At 43.6% G+C, this 19,995-nt stretch overlaps 1 protein-coding gene across 1 annotated transcript in view; it reads left to right on the top strand.

Moving 5' to 3' along the window:
• Positions 1-14,235, top strand: part of PSTPIP1 (proline-serine-threonine phosphatase interacting protein 1) — a 53,170-nt gene extending 38,935 nt beyond the window's left edge. Inside the window, exons 10-15 of the mRNA XM_054077602.1 lie at positions 1,611-1,709; positions 2,318-2,414; positions 5,415-5,499; positions 7,012-7,082; positions 8,647-8,747; positions 10,730-14,235. Of these exons, the coding sequence (XP_053933577.1) occupies positions 1,611-1,709; positions 2,318-2,414; positions 5,415-5,499; positions 7,012-7,082; positions 8,647-8,747; positions 10,730-10,861 (585 nt within the window). The 3' untranslated portion in view covers positions 10,862-14,235. The remainder of the gene's footprint in view (positions 1-1,610; positions 1,710-2,317; positions 2,415-5,414; positions 5,500-7,011; positions 7,083-8,646; positions 8,748-10,729) is intronic.
• The last annotated feature ends 5,760 nt before the right edge of the window (positions 14,236-19,995 follow it).

Below are 19,995 nucleotides of genomic sequence, written 5' to 3'. Positions count from 1 at the left end.
CAACCCAACACACTTCATTCCTTCTGCATAGCTAAATCCTGGATAGCCCGCAGAGCCTGTGGCCTGCCCGCTGCTCAGCTCAAAGAACCACTCGGAAAGGAAGGGCATCTTTAATGCCTTCTTGTACAAGTGCTCGGAGACAGAAGACCTGCTAGATTGTTTGAGGCATTTAAAACTAGTAACCAGTAGCATCTTAAGTAACCAAACTTCTGGCTGCATAGTGGGGAATCTGGAAGTGCTGGTGGTTGTTCAGCTCTCTGGCCGAGTGCTGGACATCCACAGCTGGAAAATCATGGCTAGCAAGTGGGAACACTGGGATGACCTCCATCACAGGGGCTGTGCCATATTCCTTAGCACGAGACAGCCAGGTTCACTAGCGGTCTGTCCCACAAGCCAACAGACACAGGGACCAGACACAAGGGACGCGTGGAACGCAACAAAAAGCTGTACTTTGCAAAGGGCTTGACAAGCTCCGAGTCACTACACTTCCCTCTGATGAGCAGCATTTCCAGACAAGACACCATTCACCTGGAAACCTCCCAGCCAGCTATTTCAGTAGCCCCTGAGGGGCTAGGCTGCAGCCAAAGGCTTTTTGTTCAGAATGGGTATGGAAATACTCATTCTCCACCCTTCAAGTTCTCTTTAAAAGTTTTTTTTTCCCTCAGGAACTGGTCACAATGCAGCTGACTCCCTTGACAGACTCTCTTTTCCCGTCTTTTTTTTTTTTTTTAAGATGGTAAGATATTAGATGGCAGGCAGTGTACCCAACTGAATGTTCTGCTGAATATTGTATACATTTGTGGTGTTCTGGACCTAGTTACTAGCAAATGGAGATGGAAACAGATGGCTGGAAGCATCTGAGCTTTTCACACCTCATAGAAAACCAAAAATTGATGTTCTACTTATAACAGTACAACTTAGCGATTGGGGTGGTTGTTTTTTGTTGCTTTTAAAGAATGAGTTTATCTCCCTCTTCCCCCAGCTCAGTTCACACTTCTCCCCTCTCTTCCCCCTTCATTCTTTCCAAGCTGTGCAACAATATAAGCAATTCAGACAGATGAAGGAAGGGAGTAAACTTTGAATAAAGAAAAATGCCTTCTCTTAACCATGAAAAAAATAACCTTAGGGGTGAGCAGAAGTAATTCACAGAGCCTCACACGGTTTCAAAAGACAGAAGATCAAAAAAACATTTCAGAATGCAGAGATTAATACTTTTGACTCTACTTCTCCCACAAACACAGGCCTTTCATGCCAGTACTTAACTGAAATCTCAATGTTTAGTAGATCAATGTGATGGGCAGAGAGGGACCCTGATTCTGAAATCCTTGGCAGAAGTAGCAGTCAGATCCAGATCCCGATTCCTCTCCCCTGCTTTATTTTAGTCTAGAAAACGCAACTTTAATTTGGTGCAATCAATTAAAACAAATTCTTGAGCACGAACAAGTAGATGTAGTATCTCCAGGAGTTGAAAAGATGTCCTTTACAAAAGATCCTTCAGAACAGCTTGCAGACTTATGAACTTGGCCTAGGGAAGCCCCCGCCCTGTCACTGCCTGCAACGTAAATAACTAACTACCATGAGGCTACGTCACATCTTCTCTTTGGCTTTAGGTATTCCAGCTCCAGGAGTGTGACCGCATCACCATTCTCCGCAACTCATTGTGGGTTCACTGCAACCAGCTCTCCATGCAGTGTGTGAAGGATGACGAGGTACGGGCACCCCGCAAGCCGCTCTGTGTGCGGAGGAGGAGCAAGAGTGCTCTAAGAGCACAGTGCTCGCTTGCCCTTCTCTGTGGGAGCTGCTCATCACCAGTGAACTGCCTGCTGGCCACTCTAGCATGTTCTCTCTAGATGTCAAACAGATGCGTGCCTGGATGTGGACTGTCTACGTCACTCTTGGTGACACTTGCATGTCTCCACCCTGTTTTTTGGAGAATGCTTCAAGCTACCAATACGTGTGATTGAGTACATGTGGGCTCAGGCACAGCTTTCAGAAAGGCACCCGTGGTCTCAAAATTGGAAGATATAAGAATACACTGGTTTTGATTTTTAATGGTTGCTTCCTTCTATTAATTTCTTTATTGCACTGAAAAGCCCTGGACTGCCTTTATCCTCCTCTCTTAAAAGGATATCCAGAGCACAAATAAACAATTGCGTTACAAGAATGTTTATATGGGGAACAGGCCAAAAGATCCATCCAGGCCAGACATATCACATACAAAGTGCCTCTTAAGGGGAAAAGTATTAGAAAAGAATTAATCACTAATTCAATGTGAGATGTTTAAAATTAAATTAAATTCTTGGATTCTGTTTTGCAGCTGTATGAAGAGGTTCGGGTAAGCTTGGAGAACTGCGTTGTAGAGTCTGACATAGACTACTTCATTAAGACCAAAATGACAGGAACACAACCTCCAGGTAATTATTCCTACTGGTTTCACCAGATGAGTCACTCGTGAGGCTGAGGCTGCAGTTGTGCAGTACATGTCCTTTGGAGGGGAAGCCAGCTGGAGGAGTTGCTGCTCTGGCCATTCATTCCCATCCACTGTGGATCACTTATCCCTCACGGTGCTGCCAATGCTTCTCGTGCGGCTCCAAACTGTACGATTCAGGTTAGAAATAACTCTCAAAAAAAGAAAAAAGCTGTTTTGGCTTTTCAGTCAGGCTCATTTCACAGTACAGCTGAACTGACACTGCCAAGAAGGCAGCAAACTGCCTTGCAGAGATGGCAACCTCCAGTCCCTGCAGCGGTGACAAGTCAGGAACAACTTAACATGTAACTGCACTCTGGTGTCCTCTTGATAGAGATGCCGCCTCTTCATTTGCCGCACAGAGAGGACCAGACTTTATATGCTGTTTTGTTCCACTTGCCCAGTGGGGAATAACTTCTTTTTTCCTCTCAGGAAGTTGTTTGTATAAAGGGCAAGACCCTGGCTGGGGGAAACTTGGAATGAAATTGGCTTTGCTCCAGCACACAGAAGCGATGCAAGGTTCACAGACTCTGTTCATTCAAGCCAAAGAGCCTTTTCATCGACTGTAGTGGTCAAAACCGCTAGGCTGAAATGGAGACTGAGACGGCAAGAGCTAAGAGCAGCTGTAAAATGAAAACATGCTGCTCTAGGGTAGGAATTCTCCAAATACACCACCAGAAAGAAGGCTATCTAATGTCTGACATCACACCCTCTTACCGCAACAAGCAGTACAAGGTATTTGCAGACTGAGTGACTGCTTGCACTTCTGTGCAGCTGCTGCAGTAAACAAAGATCCACAGCTTTTGTAAAGGCAGAGAAAATCCCTTTCTTCATCTCTTCATTAGCTGACGATATGTATCTATGCTGAAAAGACCTCTATTCCACTTATTTGTTTTTAAAATCTGTGCACAGATACTGTTTCATTTCTACACAGTGCTGCCTCAAATTAGAAATCCCCTTAGTATGCCCTCAGCAGTACGAATGGCGCTTACTTCCATTGCGTGGGGGGAATAAGCTATAATGGCATAGGAAAAGTTTACACTGATAAAAACCTTCCATGCTAGCCAGGGTGGATGGGGCTTTGAGAACCCCGATCCAGTGGGAGGTATCCCTGCCCATGGCAGGGGGCTGGAACTGGACGGGCTTTAAGGTCTCTTCCAACCCAAACCGTTCTGTGATTCCACAGCAGCATGAATGCCCTGCCCTACGAGGTAATTATCTCATACAGGGGCAGCTGACACCCTTTGATATCACCACAATGCTCGGAGTTTGCAGCAATCACACCTTCAGAACCACTGCAGCAGAGCTGGGTGTTGCCACAACTCGGCACTGACCTATCCAAGGCCTGGGTTTCACTCTGCCTTTCTGTCATTATACCTATGATGATTAAGAATTGGGATTTGGGGAACTTTTATGGAACAAATACATTGATAGTGGGGCACTGGATGCCATTTTGCTGCTACAGATTACTCTTATTAACATAGGGGATTTAAATTCACTCTACAGGAGCATTTACCAAATAAAAACTACATTTTCACTGGCAGAAGAGAGGACTGCGCCTTGCAACAGTGTGAAACAACTTCTGTACACTAAAAAATTTGTAATTCTCAGCTAGGTTTTTTTTTCCTACATGAGATTTCTCATTCTCTGGTCGCCTAGGCAATTTTCTGCAAACAGCTCTTCGCTATGTCAGGACTCATTTCTAATAAGAAGTAGGTGGGATAAATCCTCGAGAGCTTTACGAAAGGCAAAGAAATCACGGACTTGCTTTTTTGTTGGATTTTTTTTTTGCCACCTTCTAGAAGGTGACATGTTCTGGCAGTAACACCCTAGTGCCTCCGCAGCTCTGGCTAATGAGTTTGCACAGTAGCTGGCGAGCACAGTGAGCTGTTGGTCTGCTTTATTATTAGCAAAAGGCAGGAGGAACCCATGTGTGGTTTTCATTGTGTAGCAGGAGACCCTCATCCTGACGAAAAATTTTTAGTTTCTTGATGTATTGCTTACTCCTCTTTTCCACCTAATCTTACAATGCGTTATAGACTACAAACTACACTAAGGTGACTGTCTTGAAAGATAACAGGAGACCCTTAAACTGCTCAGAAAGGTCCCTAATTACTCAAAACCTTATTTGTAAGAATTCTTCCAGTCACTGGCTGCACATGCCTGCTCTGCTTATGATCTCAGCTGACCCAATATGGGAATGTCAACACAACCTTTAGCTCAAGTCCAATGTCTGTCTTAATTTGCTGGTATCAGAACTGAGATAATACGGTATCACAGACTGCACTCACGTTTGTTTGTCTTTAACACAGAGAAGGCAGCAAGGGTACGAGGCCATGTGCTCTAAGGAACTACACTGAGAGCTGCGAGATTAAAAATAAATAAATCCATCTGTGACTATTTCATCTGTAAAGCTAGAGTTGGAAATGGTCCCAATTTCACCTTAACGGCACCACAGGGAGTGTGAAGGAACTGTAACTTAACTGTGTTTGAGAGAACAAAAAACAAATATCTTTGGGTAAACAGCAAATCAGCTCTCCGAGATGGACAGGGGAGATGCTCAAACACAAGCACAGACCAGGAAATTGCTCATTATTGCTGCTGGCAGCAGTGTGCAGAAACCTCCAGAAACTCCTGACTCAATACATTAGGAAAAGAAGAAACAAAACACACTGCAGCCAATTCTATCAAGAACATGGTCCCAGGCTCACAACAGCCATGCTCTGCTCCTTGAAATCCTGAGCTTTAAGGCAACAGAGGAAACGATCAGGGAGGAAACTGCCTTCTTAATTAGGTCTAGGTACAGCTATTGAAAAAGTCGGGTGGCAGAAAGGTGCTGTATCGGTTTGCTCCAGCAGCCCTGACGGCTGCAACTGGTGGCTGCATTCTGGTGGGGAGAAGAGAGTTTTGCCTTGTTGAACTTCTCAATTTTACTGTCCCGTTGCAGATGCAATAGGATATGAGAACTACTACAGCAGAGAAGCAAACAGGAGCAACAGCAGCCCTACCCAGTCTTGTGGGATGATGAAGAGGTAAGCGGCAAACTTTGGTTCCCAGAACAGGTATCTCTCTGTCTGAACAGAAATGTATGAAGATAAGAAACACGACCTGGAGAGTTTTACTTCCTTCATTGCAGCAAAAGGCAGCTATGTATCAACAAATATAACATGACAGAAGTAAACCTATTAAAAACAGTGTCATTTTGCCATGGCCTAGTGGGAAGAGAGACAGGGGATTAGTTCACAGAACAACTAGCTGGCCAGCAACGGATAGCAGTCATTATTTCCTCCTTCCTAGTGAGTCATGGCACACAGCAACAAACCCGCTTCGTTTGAGGAGGGCAGAGGTGAATCTTGCTGGGAGCACAGGCTGGGGCGAGCTGTTTGTTTCAGTAATACCTCCTGGCTCACAGCACTGCCCAGCTGAGCAGAACAAAGAGCCGCTCTCTGTATCCAAAGGAAAAAACACTTAGCAGAATAACTGTGATGATTAGGGAGGTGATTTTTCTTTTTCTGATCCCTTTATGCTAGTAAATGCTGTAACATGGATGCAGTTATGCCAGCAGAAGAGCACGGTATATCTACTGATTTAAATATTTTATACTAAAACGCCTGTTTCACAGTAGGAATGGCATCATATTTAATGCAGAATAGCTTTATGTTTTGACAAGCCTCATTATATGGTGAAGACAAGGGAGTGGGCTGTGATCTCCCATTTGAAGTGTGGTCCAGGCTTGTTAGCGAGCTGATAAGGCTTATACATAATACTTGGGTTTTCAGTCGGAAACCAGACCTTCTGTAATAATGAATTCTAACGCTGCATCCTGTACAGTTACAGAGGACAATTGTACTGCCATTCAGAATACAACCACGCTCTGCTGAAACTCAGGCTGAGTTTTTCAGAAACTGCACAGTTTGGATGCCTGTTTCCAGAAACATTGAGCATTCACCAGCTGAAAAATCAGACCCTTTAAATACGCCTTAAGTAGGCAATGCTATTTCTATCTATGCTTGAGAATCTTAACCCATATTCTCACCTCAGTGCCCAGCTGTGATCCAGAAAATAATTAGGGATGGATTAAAAAAAAAAACAAACAAAAAACAAGTTTTCACTTAAATTCACAGTTTTTAGAAAGGCTTATTATACAAGCTTTGTATTTTAAATTTTATCAGTTTTCCTTAAAGACAAAAAGTCTGTAATCTCTTATAAACAACTGATAATTCTCATAATATGAACATTGTGAGATAACTGGAGATGTGCTCCATGAGCCTTTGGATCAACAACAAAACACCACCTGATGCATTTCTTGCACTATTTAGTGACGGCTGATGGTTCAGCATTCCACTGCATTTTTAAAAACATATTTTTAACCGAAGATAAATTTATCTCCAGTATAAATGAGAACAGACAGCCACAGGAACAGGTGCAATCCAACCAGTGCTGCAGCAGATGGAGGGAAGGTTGAGTCAGACAACCGAGACGAAGGAATGCTCATACCCAGTCCTATGCAGTCTTTTTGTCATTGGCTTCTCTTGGTTCCGCAGATTTTCTGGACTATTGCATGGAAGCAGCAAAAACAACACTGAGAGCGCCGCTCCCTCAGCCCCTCCTCTAGGTATGCCTCTTCAGGAAATAAGTTTACCAGATGTGCTTGTTTTAGATCACATTGCTAAATCAAACTTTGAAATGGAGCAGAAATGGTACAGTGGGTATTCTTATGTTGGCAATCAAGAGTAAGAGTAGTCAGGAAACGAATGTAGCTTGGATGTGTACAAAGCAAGTTGTGCCAAATAATCCATATAATCTTCAAAACTTATGTCTAGGTGAGGGGGAACTGTACATTCAAAACACCACAGTCTGACTTTGATAACAGTTTTCTCCTGAGGTAGACTATACCACCTCTAAAAAGCCTAAGCTTTTAACCAGCCAGGTTTGTACCTTATGAACACAAACATCCATCTTGTTTTACACTGTCTTATCGTAACCCTTGCAACTAGGCTTTCATCAGACAACAGTTTTTTTGACTAGGCAGAAAGTAACAGCTTATGACATTTTTATTGGCTTGATTTAAACCAAAAACACTTTAACTGTGATTCTTGCCTGAGGAAAATAAAATGCTGGTTTAAAACAGCTTTAGCACATACCTGGAGCAATCTCCTCGGGCAGGCCAGCCTGCTGGGGGCACCCAGGAACAAAGCACAGACTACCTTACTTGTTGCATGTGGTGCTCCAGCCAGGGGGACTCTCCCGTGCCATGGGCACCAGCTGGACCTGCCAGGCACCAGCGCGGGCACAGGCACACGCAGAGCGAGGCAGCATTGAGAAGCCGAGGACAGTCACTCCTCCCAACTTTCCTTAGGCTGGGGGCAGGAAGGGAGAACATACCCTGGACCAGACTCTCAGGAACAGCAAACGCTCCCCGAAATTAGCTTTTTCTATTGCTCCCATGCTTGTCTTTCAAAACCAGAAAGGTTAAGGAGCTGACAGTGCTTCTTAGAGCAGGACAACTAAACCGAGGACTGCCTGTGGGAGGGTAGAGACACCCTGGCTCCTCAGTGCACCCTCACAGCACTATCAACCCACTGAGGAGTCATGTGTGGGAAACTTCTGCTCACCTCAATGGCAGGGGAAGCTCCCAGACAGATGCTGGGAAGGAATAAGAGGTGTCCCTAATTAGGACAGGCTGGATTAAAACAGCTTCTTCCAAAAAAAAATTATGCCAGTGATAAACGGCTATCTGGAAACTATGGAAACTACAAAAAAAATGCCTAGTGACCCACTGGCACAAGACTTTAAAATTTTTTCTCAAGGGAAAATGAGAAGCCCTGTGCAAGTCACTGAACTGCTATGATTTTATACCATCAGCAGCAACCATTCTAAACACAGCATTTCCCTCTTTGGATTGTGTTTCAGCAGGGTAAACATTTTCCCAACCTGGATGAGGGTAAAGTTAGTTTCTAACCACCCACAAAGTTCAATGGGTGTATTGTCACCTAATCAATGGGACACAGTTTTTGTGCAAGACTCTACCTACAGCTCACAGTAGGCTTTGTAAACATGTACATCTCCAGACAGAGAGAGAACAGGAACCCTTGTATTTGTGAACTCTTGCATATGATCCCATGCATTTATAAGCAACTGACCTCTTTGTTTCTGTGTGGTTTGTTCCCCTCTCCCAGCAGAGAAAACAGACAGAGTCTATGCATCCATTTTTGTAAATGAACAAGCTGGAATCACATCATCACAGGACTACAGAGTACTTTATGACTACACAGCTCAGGTAATGAAAGGCTTCAAACTAAGTATTTCATAGTGTCAGATTTAAAATAGGTGAGGTTGGTCCAAACATCTTGAAATCGTTAATTCTGTGAAGGAGGTGTTATCTTCCCTGTACAGGCAGAGACAGGATTATTGGTCAAAGTCACATGCAGAAAGCCAGGAATCCCAACTGCCAGTTTCTGGCACACATCACTCGACAACACTGCCTCACGATGGAACAATACCATTTTTTGCCAGCAATTACACACTAGAATGCTCTACTCCTCCTAAACAGTACTGAGCTGTTACAGCCTCCTCCTAGAGGTACAGGTGACTGCAAACACAAGAAAAACTTCATTTTAGGGGCTGATTGCTAAGTATGTAGCATTGTGCATTCTGAATTTGCATCTCTTGTGAAAAGTTCTCCTAGAGAAAATGGCTCCAGATTCCTCATGTAAGAATATGTGACAGATACTTATCTAGGAACACTTCTCCATTTGATCACACACATCATCTGGAGAGTCCTGCTCCAGTTTAACACACTGGCTTCAGCTGAGGTGCTCTCCATGCTGGAGAGGACTGAATCCCCATAAACTACATTGTTTCCCAGTACTTCTGTGTTGCAAGCTGCAGCATTGCAGTGGACATGGTCCACATACCAAAATGTTATAAAGAGCAACCTGCATCTTTAACCAGGATACTGGACTCCAGGTGTCCTCAGACCTATCTAGGCATAGTACCGTTAGGGAAAGGTTATGGATGGACTGGGTATGACTATTTTGTTATTCAGATGGACTCTAGATGCTCTTGGACCCTTGCTAAACCATTAGGTTTGTCCAATGGGACTTCCACATTTTAATTACATGGCAGTTTAAAGGTTCTTTTTAGTAGCTTTAAATTAGCAGAAGGAGCAGCATTCAGGAGGTCTTATGTTACAGTACAGAAAAACCCTCAGACCAACAGAGCTGCCATTGATAGCTAAGATTGAAAAGATGCTGACAAGCAACAAAATCAGACAGCCAGAGAAACTATGAAAACAGAGAAAGGACAGAAGAGCACATTCTCTTAGGTACAGCAGCACCCTGACACCTTTTATTTTATGTTCTCTGTTTTGCTTTGTATTAAGCCCTCTTTTTTTATGTGCCTGAAATTTCATCCAAGCACAGCCGAAAGTACCTCGCTGTTAGTGGCAGTTCCCCTGAGGAGACTGCTGAATCCCTTTGTCAGATCCTTACTCCAGGAGTTGCTTTAAAAATATGACACACACAGATTTTCCCTGCTGCGAAAAGAGCCTGTTACTTCTTTTAGTATATGGTATATTGAGGCCTCTCAGTTTTTGAGTCCATTCTTACCTACTCAGGTACATTAAATTTAGATTTAGCTGACACATCAAACTTATCTGGAAGCCTCTCTTACCCTGTTTTCTATTTTACTACGCTGCAGGTAGCAAAGTGGTTTCCTATGGAAAATAGGGCAGCACCACTGAACAGACTGATAGCTGCCTGAGAGCTCAGCGATAGCTTACTTGCAACTACTCCGTTTGTCTCTGAGATAAAAGTCACCTATCTCGGGAAGAGTCGCTGTTCCTCCACTGGTCACTGCTCTTCTGTATGGAAAGAACTGAGAGACCTATTTAAGGCCTGGATTAGCAGACACTGTTATCATCTCCTTTGGGAATTAAGCTGTGCACTGTTTTATTTAGCAACACCTGCAGACTATGGTAGGGTCATGATTAGCTGGTTAGGACAGTTGTATTTAACCCTTTCTGGCCTTCCCCAACAATCAAGTTGCTCAGGAGGCTGGGGAAATTTGAGTATCTTAAGGAAATAGCCAACTCAGTGAGAGTTTAATCGTTCACTGTCTGGTATTTCAGGCTTATTCCCAACCAGGATGACACTGGCAGACTGTTGATGAAAGGAGGGGTAAAATAACCCCCCCAAATCCATGCTTGGGCTCTCCTGTGCTCTCAGGCTAATCACATTTCCCTTCCCTCTCTCCTTTCAGAACATGGATGAACTGGACATCAGTGAAGGAGACATTGTAGTTGTCATTGAAGAAAATGAGGATGGCTGGTGGACAGTAGAAAGGAATGGACAGCGAGGCTTTGTGCCAGGGTCTTACCTTGAAAAGCTTTGATGAAAAGAAGCCCCAGACCTCAGACTTTAAAAATATCCTATTACTGAAATCAAACTGCACACGAGGTCTGCTTCAGCTGACAGGGGACAACCCACAATAACGTCCTCTGCAATTACCAGTCAGGAAATAACCACTGACCATGCTTTCCTCTTCCCTCCTGCCCTATCCCAGCACCTCCTGGCCTACAGTGCCCGCAAAAACCTTGAAGAAACTAGGACTTGTTTTTCTTATCACAGTTCTCCCTACCCTCTGCACACTGTGCTGCCATCAATGTCGCAAAGCCTGGTGAAAAATCCTGCCCACAATTTAACTGCACTAAAAGAAAAAGATCAAGGAAGCAAGTGTTGTTTCTCCAAGATGGAGGAGGAGCCACTCTCACAGTCACAGCAGACACGTTCTCTGCTTGGAACCCCTCCCCGAGCTGCACAGCGCATGCAAGCATTTTTGACAGTGGGGTGGGAAGCACACTCTGAAAGCAGACAGCTTTTAGTGTCACAGGGTCTTGGCTGCACAAGACCGGGAAGAAGCTCTCTTAAGTTCCTTTTATCAGCCCCCTTACAGCACATGGGTAACCAGGGAGAAAGGTGGGAACCCTTCACTGTTTTTTATCAGAGGCACTGATGAAAATATGAAAATAAAAATAAAAAAAAATGAATGCAGCTAGAGAGGAGCACCTGAAGGACCGAGACACATCAGTAGAAAGAAAATATGAGGCACTCCCCATCACAGCCCTCTCCTAACACAGTGAAATCCATGGCATCCACGGCTCTGCTTGGTGCTGGATTCTGGGGCAGAAAAACAAGGACAGATGATGAGCCCAGGGCTTGCTTTTGCCTTCATTGGATGGCTTCCCTGACACCTCCCTGGCGTTTTTCATGTTTAAACCACCAACAACAAAACCACCAAAAAAACAAAGCCTCCAGCAGGGCTGCACCACCCTGCTCCCTCTCCTCCAAGCACCAGCAGGAAGTGCCAGTTACATCCTCATGCAATCTCCATCTCCGTGTCATCAGTGCACCTCCTTTCAGCTCCTCTGCCCACCTGGCTGAGCCTCTCCTCCTCTGCCCACAGGCTTCTGTCTCTAACCACTATCCACAGCCTCTGAGCCTCTGGGGCTGCTGGCACGGACGTGTCCTGATTCCTTTCCAGGCACTTTTAATGTGCCTGTTCTTCAACAAACCCCTTTCAGAGAAGTCACGCTGTGCAGGTTCGCTGTATTACACAGATTTCAGCTCTATCAGTCTTTCTAGGTTAGTATTTAAGAACATTTCCAACTGCCACTGTGCTTACCAAGGGATCGATGGATACTTTCTGCCACTCTTCCCTTTTCATTATTTTGAGATGGTTAAAAAAAGAAATAAAAATCTGCAATTTAATCTGAAGCAGTGTGCACTATTTCTGGGGGCAGAGTGACCTTGTTTGCCAAGGTTTCAGTGTTAAAACTGAACCAAGTCAATGAAAATGAATCAAATTGCTAACAAAATAGGCACAGAGCAGGAAGGAACTGTTAGTAGGACACAGGAGGAAAGACAAAGAAAAATCTCGACAGAAGAAAAAGCCATAATAGTCAATGTAATTATTCCTTAAATGATACAGAATGAAGGTCAGAGGCACCTGCAGTACCTTATTGTAATTTCTTGCTTCAAGTACAGAATAAAAGTTGCTGCGGGCCCTTTTTCTTCAGTTCCCTGCAGTCTTTTGTGCAGGCACACTTGTCCTTCCCACACTTCCCCAAGTTATTTATGCAGTACAACTGCATCAGAGCTGAAGGGCTCTTAGCCCCTCACATAGCACAGACTCAGAGGAGCTGCAGGAACTTGAATAGCATTTTAGGCACTAGGTGACACAGACAGCAGGGTGTGTTCAGGCTGAAGATGTTAACAACAGGTTTTTGTGAATGTGTCTGAACTGAACAGTGATGGGAAGATGATCCACAATAGCCTTCAAGTACTCCACCACACTGTCAATGTAGCCCTCAGACAACTACAACATCGCCCATTATGTACACCATGAGACGAAACAAAGTAAGAGAGATTTAATATATTTGCTTCTTAAACACACGGTCTTCCACAAAGAGGACTGTAGCAAACCAACAAATAAATAAATAAATAAATGTAGAAATTTTGCAGATTATCCTAATCAAGGAGGAAAAAAAATAAAACTATTGAGATGCATCTCCTCTAATTATATGTGACACGGGTATTTTGCTAACACTCCTCATTTCTCTGAGGGCCCAGAGATCATCACAAGACACTGCAGTTCCCAGTCCTGGTTACCCTGAAGTCCTCTTTCAGCTCATCTTTGCTTACCCATACCACATGATCCACACCTCTGACAGCCGGTAGAATGGTGGCTGCTTTTCTACCCCACAAAATCATGTCATATTTTTGCTGTTAAATTCAGGAAAATTGTTTCCTTTCTATCTGTCCCTTCCTCTGTCAAGTAAATACTGTTATAGCAAGAGGCTATAGATCATTTCACAGCACTTGGGTCCCACATGCTAACTCCAGACCATTCAGGTAATGAAAAAGCAGCAGCAATGTTTCTTCACGATTCCTCAGGATTCCTCTGCTTTACATTGAAGAATGATGTAACTACTGATAAGCAGCTACAAAGCCATATCTAGGCAGTTTGCGCTATCAGTGTGGCAGCACTTGTCAGAAATAGCACAGACATATGGAGAAATACCCACACCCTCTCAATACGCCCACATTTTAGGTGTCATCCACTCCCGTCAGTAGGAAAAGCAGGAAGGTCAAGAGTAAGTTACTGCCTTAATAATATTGCCGTAATAGCAGTGCTTCCTCTACAGTTTTGTACTACTTGGACAACAAAACTGATCATTCAAGTAATCATTTACTTTTCAGAGAAGATGGGAAACTGGAATGGGCCCCTTCCAGAGGGGGCATTCATAAATAAATGCCAATGTTATTCAAACAAACACTTTGGATAAGCCTCCACTTTCATTTTGACTATCAATATTTATAAGGAGGTGCCAAGCTACATGCAAGGACAAAACAACAGTGGTAAAGTTGTGTGCCTGTCAAGCTAACTCCTGTTTCACTGCACACTCATAGTAAGCACACTGCCTCCTTACTGACACTGCCGGTGGGTGGGTTTACACACAAGAAGCTGTTCCTAGAGAGCAAAGAATACGCTTTTACCAGCTGTTCTGCAAGGGGGGCACCTCATTACCTACCTACTGCCTGTGGCTGGGATGTATATACTGATAGACTATTAAAGAGAAATTATAATAATGTTACTGAGCTGTTTTTGACTTAGCACTGCTGGACTTCAGTGTGCACAACAAATACTTTATGCTGAACAATTTCAGATCCATAACAGTTAACTCTAGAAATTCTGATTAGACCATAAGAAACAGGCATCATCCATCCATTAACTATGAGTGGCAAGAAAGATTTGAAGCAATTTCCCTCACAAACCACAATAGAACTGAAAGGGACTGAGGCTCTTCTAGATGCATTCTGGGTTTAAGGAACGTGACATGGAGAAAAGTAGCGGTAAGTTGTGCTATTATTCCTCTAACTGCAGCAAGTATTCAAAGGTTGGAAAGTAAGCAATCCAGCCCAACAGCATCCTTAAAACAGACTCAGACATGCATATTATTCTCTTTTACCATATTAACATTAATTAAGGACAACACCAGGAAAACCCATTTAAAAATATCATTTAACCAACTGCCACCATATGTAATCAGGAAATGCCTACAAGAGCAGCGTGAGGTCCACCTCTGCACAGAAAAGATTTCAGCTGCTGCATGCAGCGTTAAGAGCCCATAAGGCGGCAGTAAAACTTGGTCAAACAAAGTAGCAGCAGAATAGAAACAGATCCAGGAGACTCAGTGCTAGGACAACCAGCACAGAGAAAGGACCTCCTGCCAAGTCCCAGGTCCAACACTACAGACAGTGGCTTCTAGTATTTGTCACAACCAGGCAGCTGAAAGGAAGAAATCAGCCCCTTTAGAACTGCGCAGTCGGCAACAGCAGAAGCACGGCAGCTGTTCAAGTTTTGAAGTGTTTGCCATATCCTCAAGGACCCTGGCTAGAACTCTATATTACGAATAACACCAGCATGCTTCAGCCAAAGTTTTACAGATCATCTACATGAGACATGAGCAGTAACAACTCTTACCTTGGATTCCTTCTTGTTGTTCTTCTTCAAGAGGTGCATTTAGAGTCTCCTTTTCAGAGGTTATTTTCCAGACAAAGACTCCCGATTGCAGCTCAGACCTCACTAATCACAGATTGCAGTTTAAATGGAAGCAGGAGGTTCATTACAAGCCAGGCATCAGGTGGTGCCTAATAGGAGCCCGGCTGGGCGTTAAGAAACATCTAACCTAAGCACTGCTGGGTAACCAGTACACTTGCTTCTCTGGCGCTATGAAACCCCTTGGCTATGTCCTTGCTAGCTCGGACAACCCAGGGGACTCTGCATCACTACTAAACTAACCCTGTCTGCTGCTCTGAAAGATCACTGTTAACCTTCCGCAGAGACTGGCAATAACTCTGCACAGTACAGGACCAACTGTAAAGGCCTGAAATGCAGCCTCTGCTGCTCAATACCATCTTCCTCTCCCTTGCTTGGTTGTGCTCCAGCTTGCAAGATTGGGCATCGAAAGCAAGGGCATCTACCAGCCACAAAGCTACCAGTACCTCACATGTTCTCAAACAGAAACTACGCTCATTTCTAGTGAGCAAGGAGAGCAGGAGGGTACCCTCAGCTTAACCTTTACCCTGAGATCTACGTCTCCTCGGCACTATGTAGTCACAGGCACAACCAAGTGTTCAAACCCCTAAAATAAAGCAGAGTCAGCTGTTACACAACAAAACTAAAACCAGCAATAGGGACAGTCACTACCAGCCGCCAGCAGCACTCACCAGCCTCCTAAATTAGTGCCAGTACCCATGGCAGGTGTGTTTATAGCACAGCTGTGATGTGTAGAGCACACACTGTAGCTGAGGCTGAAGGAGGATGGAATAGGTGGGGTTTTGCTCCCCAGGAAGAGGAAGGAGTTGAAGGTATGATGTAAGGTCACATTGGGCTTTTGTACTGCAACAGGCTTGTGGGGGGCTGATGGACTGTTTTTTATAGGGGAAAGGACACTTCTGTGGAGTAATTAGATTTTGGAAGAACAGTAATTACTGTCTTGACAGTGATGAGGTTATTAACAAAATGACAATGCCCCATCTACTAAGAGAAAGCTGAAAAATGGAGAAAGCAAAGAACTTTTAGCCAAACTGCTAGCCATTATCTATTCGCCATTGGAAATTATCTGATTTCAATGGCCAGCTCACATTTTGGATGAGGGAAGCTCAGAGCCAGAGTTATCTCCAGATTTATGCATTCCTGGATCATCCACAATGGAAATTTGATCTGTTTCTAGGATGGCCAGATAATCATCTTTCTATCAAATTAGCTAGTGCACATGGGACAGTGCCGTCCTGTCCTTCTACCAGCTGCTAAAGGACAGCCAACGCCTGACCTGGCACAGAGCCGCTTGGTGCAACACTAAGAGCAATGTTACAGCGCATCACTGCTGTGTGCAATGTGACTGCAGCACTTCTGGCTGACACAAGGGCCCAAAAGGCAGATTTACTGCATTGGTGTAGTCTGACCAAAAGTACATTTTAAATCACTCTTTTAGATATTAAACTTCAATAGAAATCACTGAGATTTCTCCCAGAATCTTCCACAAAAATCAGGAGAAATCAGACTCAACATCCCCAAAATTTCTAAGAGAAAAGACTAAATACTTCAAAGACGCTGGGTGAACAGAATTTGGCTTAGAATGTAGCTACCATTTCAGAGGCAGGGGTTTCTGTGTTTCCCTTGAGAATAAAAAGGGTCCTAAGAAAACTGGAGGCAGGTGAAGAAGGAACAGATATCCCAAGAGGTTCTTTGAAATCAGAAGGAACTTTACTTACAAGATCTTGAACTGCCAGTGTTGTACAGATTTGAAAACGTGAAACAGCACATACACATAAACCCAGTGATACTGCCCTTATAATTCAAATAAACCACCAAACTCAGGGCAGGAATAAGGAGAAGTAACCAGTGCACTGAATGAACTGTAACTGCATTGGTGGTACTTTGACCTCAGTTGTCTTTGGCTTTGAAATTCTGCCATTTGCTGCAGCCCCTGGACACAATACAGCCAGGAAATTCCAGCCTAAACTTGAATGAAATTTCCAGTGTGGGATTACACATTTGGATTGTTCAAGGAGCCCAGTCTAAATCCTCGATCAAAAGAGACTGATTTTGTGAAAAAGGTGTGACTTCATAGAAGTCATAGCTAATATCTCAGTTTCTCCCCGCATTGCTGAGAGTTTGCAAAGTACCTCAATACTGTGCGCTGAAAATCCTTCCAGCATGCTAAGTGTTTTGATAAGATAGTCCAGTCCCAGACTCAGCTGAAACATCTAGCATTGGGTGGTGGTCAGAGCAACACTTGCAACGGAAAATCTTGCACAAAAGGACAAATTATGTTGTGTACACAGTGTCACTGGTTGTTTTGTAATAGGACTGGATGGGAGTTACAGACATGAGATAACACGCTCAGTGCAGGGAGTGTGTGGGGGAGTTTAGGATGTTCCATTCCACTTTGCAAGGGCACAAATGTTCAACAGCTGCATCTAAGGAAGAACTGTTCTGAAATTTTAAGCTGAACAGTCCATGGGGGAGCTTCTTGGGAAACTGGTGAACTTTAACCTTCCCAGGATAAGAATGTTAACGTAACTGTGAATGAGAATGCTTTCAATGCACTGATAGACGTGAGAAATGCTTTGTCTTTAGAAAAGGGCTGCACAGCCCCTCTTGCATCTGAAGCCCTCTGAGGCAGGCAAACATGAGCGACAGTGACTTTGTTCTGCAAAGTGGCAGCTAAAGGTCTTACTACGGTCACTGCTCAATTGAGCAACTATGAGGGGATTCAGAACCAAACAGAAGCTCTTATTCTAAGGATAGAAGGGATCTTGGGGAAGGGATCTTGGGAAATGGACTCTCCCTGTGCTGCAGGTCCTGTGCCAGCTTTTTTAACCAGAGTGCTTATCAGCGCAGACCTTAAACTTAACCTATGTTTGCTCACTCTCTGTCCTGTATCTTCAACACATCATTTCTTGATACAGACACCTGCAGTGATAGAAAATATATTCTTCAAATACATGAAAGATTTCCCCAAAAGACAAAGGGGATGAACTTCAACATTCCCTTTTCTAGAACGCTTACTTTAAAAATAGTTAATACATATGGATTCTGTCCCTGAAGAAAAAGGTGGTTAATCAGTGATGCTGAAGTTGAAGGACAAATTAAGAATTCATGTTTACAGTATTAATGAGAATGGTGCTCCAACTTAGGTTACAAGTGTGAACTCCCTAGGAAACACAGGAAAAAGGGCAGTGAGAAAGATAGGATCATAATGCAGGCCAGAGATACTGGGCATGTCAGGTGAACACATGGTTTGGATAGAGTCTGCACTGTGACCCCTACAGTGCTGTTGAGCAAACCAAACTAGCTGGCACTAGAAGACATGGACCTGTGGTACTCCTGGCATTAATAAGCACAGGCTGATTTATGGTTCTTTTTGTCACTAGTATTAAGTAGCCCCTACTGAAGTGCATGCTGCCATGGCTCAGTTGCCCTCGATACTTGAGCTCATCTCAAACTAGCTAGTGGAGGTAATTTTATACTACAGTGCATATTGAAGTCCTTTGCTAAATAGGGCTCAACTGGAACAGCCAGAGATTTGCAAGTTTCTGTTTGTTTGGGTTTGGTTTTTTTTTTCCTGGTCTCATTTTTCAAAGCAACTCCACTACTCTATCCACCCATCCACGACCTACTGACAAACCATTCCATGCAAAAAGGCCACTGGTTCCTAGAAAAAACTAATTTGCAACAGTTGAAGTCCAGTGAGGCTCTGTTCTGATTGTGTTTTATGCCCCCAAAAGCTGTAAAATATTTACTGAGTAGATTCACAAAGTGCATTCACAACCTAGTGTGAATTCTCTGCATTTTCTAAAGCAAGCAAGTACTTTGTGCTACACTGTCATCTCTACTACAAACCCATGTCTTCCAGCAAGATTAATAAGCACATACCCTGCAATCTCTCCATAACAACCCTTGCTTCAAAATGTGTTCAGGCTCTTGACTGTACAGTTTTTCTGCCTTCTAGCTTAGTAAGAGCCGATTACTTTTTGAAGCACTCTTAGCTTTGTTTCGTGCAACACATAATTATGTTTTAAAACCTCCTCAGTCTGATTCTTACAAGCCAGGGTTGTCTTGATTTTATTAGTCTGGGAGCTTAACCAAGTGTATAACAATATGCAATGCAACAAGACACAGATAATCCTTACATTCATCAATGCTTCTGATAGTAGATTCTGTTAGCAGGCTCGCTACCACATCCAGGAAATGCAATTCCAGAGTCACAGGAGGCTTTTCACGTTGAGCCACATACCATACCAAGAATGAAAACCTTAACCCCAAGAACGTATCATGTTAACCACATCTTTAGAAATTAACACGAATTCCAAGTGTACCTCTACAGCAGTGCAGCAACTCTGAACTTGAATCCCCCATGGATGACTTGGTCTCAACAGACTGTGCAGCTTGGAATTACCCTTTCCTTGGTGATGCTCTTGGTTATTTAAGAATACCACGTTGATGTCAGTTTGGCTGAGCAGGGTTACTACACATAACAAAGCACATGGTAGAAATTCTGAACATTTCTGGCTTCTGCAAAGGAAGTGACTGAAGCCATGAAAAGCAGAGCAGGGACTAAGCATCTGAATAACACAAGACACATTAATGCATAACTAATGCACAGCAGTTATGGCATTGCTACTCATCCCCCTCTGTTGAGGAGCAACAGATTCTTCCTTAATTATATTCACATGATGTTAACCTTCCACCAAGTTCAACCAAGTTGTGTTTCTCCAGTACTGTTTCAAGTAAAAAAAAAAAAAAAAAAAATAGGATACCATCAAGCTTCCACCAAAACTTAAATACAGATCTATTTAAGTGAAGCCACTTAAAACTGGTACTTCTGGCACAACAGGACTCCATCTCATCACACACACACACACACACACACACTGCGCTCTCAAACAGAAAACAAG

This window comes from Cuculus canorus, chromosome 12 (genome assembly GCF_017976375.1).
Source record: "Cuculus canorus isolate bCucCan1 chromosome 12, bCucCan1.pri, whole genome shotgun sequence".
Classification (NCBI taxonomy): domain Eukaryota; kingdom Metazoa; phylum Chordata; class Aves; order Cuculiformes; family Cuculidae; genus Cuculus; species Cuculus canorus.
Note: the sequence above shows the minus strand (reverse complement) of the source record. Positions and strands in the feature narration are given on the sequence as shown.